The 2,161-nt window shown below is 35.9% G+C and overlaps 1 protein-coding gene across 1 annotated transcript in view; it reads right to left on the minus strand.

Moving 5' to 3' along the window:
• Positions 1-796: 796 nt before the first annotated feature.
• Positions 797-2,161, minus strand: part of ARHGEF38 (Rho guanine nucleotide exchange factor 38) — a 137,754-nt gene continuing 136,389 nt past the window's right edge. Inside the window, exon 14 of the mRNA XM_006096600.3 lies at positions 797-1,174. Within this exon, the coding sequence (XP_006096662.3) occupies positions 989-1,174 (186 nt within the window). The 3' untranslated portion in view covers positions 797-988. The remainder of the gene's footprint in view (positions 1,175-2,161) is intronic.

A 2,161-nucleotide genomic window follows, 5' to 3' on the forward strand; every position in this document is an offset into this window, starting at 1 on the left:
ACAGTAAAAATAAATTACCTAGATATGTCATTTTCTCTAGGCTAGAATCATGGAAGTTCTTGTAGCCCTTGATTTTGAAAATCTCCTCAATACTTAAATACGGACCTGAGAGGAAAATGGGCCTCATCAATGCCCATTATTTGCATCACTGAGTGTTTTGTGATAGCAAATGTCTACACTCCTAGAGGGTTAGGATAGTGTAGTGCAGTGTGAACCCCAGAACCAGACCTAGGTTTGAGGCCCCACCCTACCACGTACTAGCAATGTGAATTGGGCTAAAGTCACCTCTTTGGGCCACAGTGTCCTCACAATGTTATATCAAATAGGTTACCACATATAAAGCATATAGGACAATGTCTGGCATTTGGTATTCATTTAGTAAATATTAACATGTTATGTTATTCAATTTTTTTTCATTCAAAACTTAGAGGCCCCACATCAGACTTTTAGTTGCTGTTAATTATCAATTCCTATTTTTATGTATTTAGTACACTCCCTGGTTGATGTATATATGTGTATAATCTATACCATGTAGTACATATATGTATATGTAAACCATATAATGAATATGGTATATTAGAGGCTCAGGACATGGAATTCATGCATGGGTAGGGTCCCTAGCGGCTGCCGGCTGCTGGCCGAGGCCTCCCTTCCCCTGGCTGCTTGCCTGCCGCCGCTGGCCGGGGTCTCCCTTCCTGCAGTTGGCTAGCCGGCCCCGCCCCCTGGTCGAACTCCCATTTGAACTCCTGGTTGAATTCCCAGTTGAGGTGACAATTTGCATATTAGGCTTTTATTATATAGGATATGTGTGTGTAAGGATGTGCAACAAAGAGACGCGAAAAACAACATTTTTATGGTGAAATACATAATACAGAAAAATAAAATACAGTAAGTTGAAAAAAACCTTGTCCTTAGAGTCAACCTTTCATGATGGTAAAGAACACATTCAGAATATCTTCACTTTAAGTAAGCCAGAAGTCTGATTTTCTTAAGCGTAAGTCATCTTTCCAAGGTAGTTAGCTGGCACATATCCTTTCTGCCCTCGAGCTTCAGCTAACCACCACTCTTTATTGCCACTCAGATCACAAAATCTAAGTATATGAACTCTTTGGTATTCCTGAAGGCTGAGTTCACAGTTACTCCGTGCTTCAAAGGCATGAACTGCATAGAAAATCTAGACAAAGAAGCAAATGACATTAATTAGAAACAGAGCCTAAAAGTGTTGATAAATGTTAATAAAGATTGCCAACCTCTTAGAAGGAATGCTAGTTTTCTTATTTTCCCAAAATGATATTTCCTCAATTCCCGCCGGGTGTATTTTGCTAAAGTGTAGTGCAGATATGAATATAGCGAAATCGGCATTCTTATTGTTCTGTTGGGAGGAGTCTGAACTATACTTGAAGGCAATTTGGCAGTTTCTGTTTAAAATTTTTTTAAATATTTGTTTTAAAAAATAATAGCTCTAAGAACCTCTGCTACAGAATAGAAACATAGACAGATTTTTACATAATAATGTTACTGCAATACCCATTTATAAGGTGAAAAGTGGGAGAAGAGTGAAAATAACACTGAAGATTCAGCAAGAGAATAAATTCTAGACCATACACTAAAGAAGTCAGTAGTCATTACAAGTGACTAATAATATAGAAAAATTTATGATAAAATAGTAAGCAAAAAGGACATAAGATCAGATGTACAATATAAGCCTAATATTGTTAGATTCTTTGGTAGAGTTAGAGGTGATTTTCACTTCCCCTTATTTGTTTCCTTATTTTCTAAACCTATATAATGACAATGTAATAAAATTATAATATTTAAAATATTTAAATGACCTAGAAGAAACTAGTAAAACACATTTCCATCAAAAGAAATTTTCTCCAGCCTCAAAAGAATACTTCGCAATTAGTAGCTGCATAAGAAGCCACTAAGTAAATGTTAAGTCCCACTTCCACTAAAATCATAAAACTGTTAATAAAAATGTTTTTTGTTTTAGCATAAAATTAAACAATCAACTAATAACATGTATTCATTCATTTCATCAGAATTTATTAAGTACCTATTAAGCACCAGATATTATATTATCATAGAACTTGTAACACAGCTAGGCGGGAAAATTAAAAAAAAAAAAAGAAAGGCACGCGGGGGCGGGGGGTGGGGGAAT

This window comes from Myotis lucifugus, unplaced genomic scaffold (genome assembly GCF_000147115.1).
Source record: "Myotis lucifugus unplaced genomic scaffold, Myoluc2.0 scaffold_182, whole genome shotgun sequence".
NCBI lineage: Eukaryota > Metazoa > Chordata > Mammalia > Chiroptera > Vespertilionidae > Myotis > Myotis lucifugus.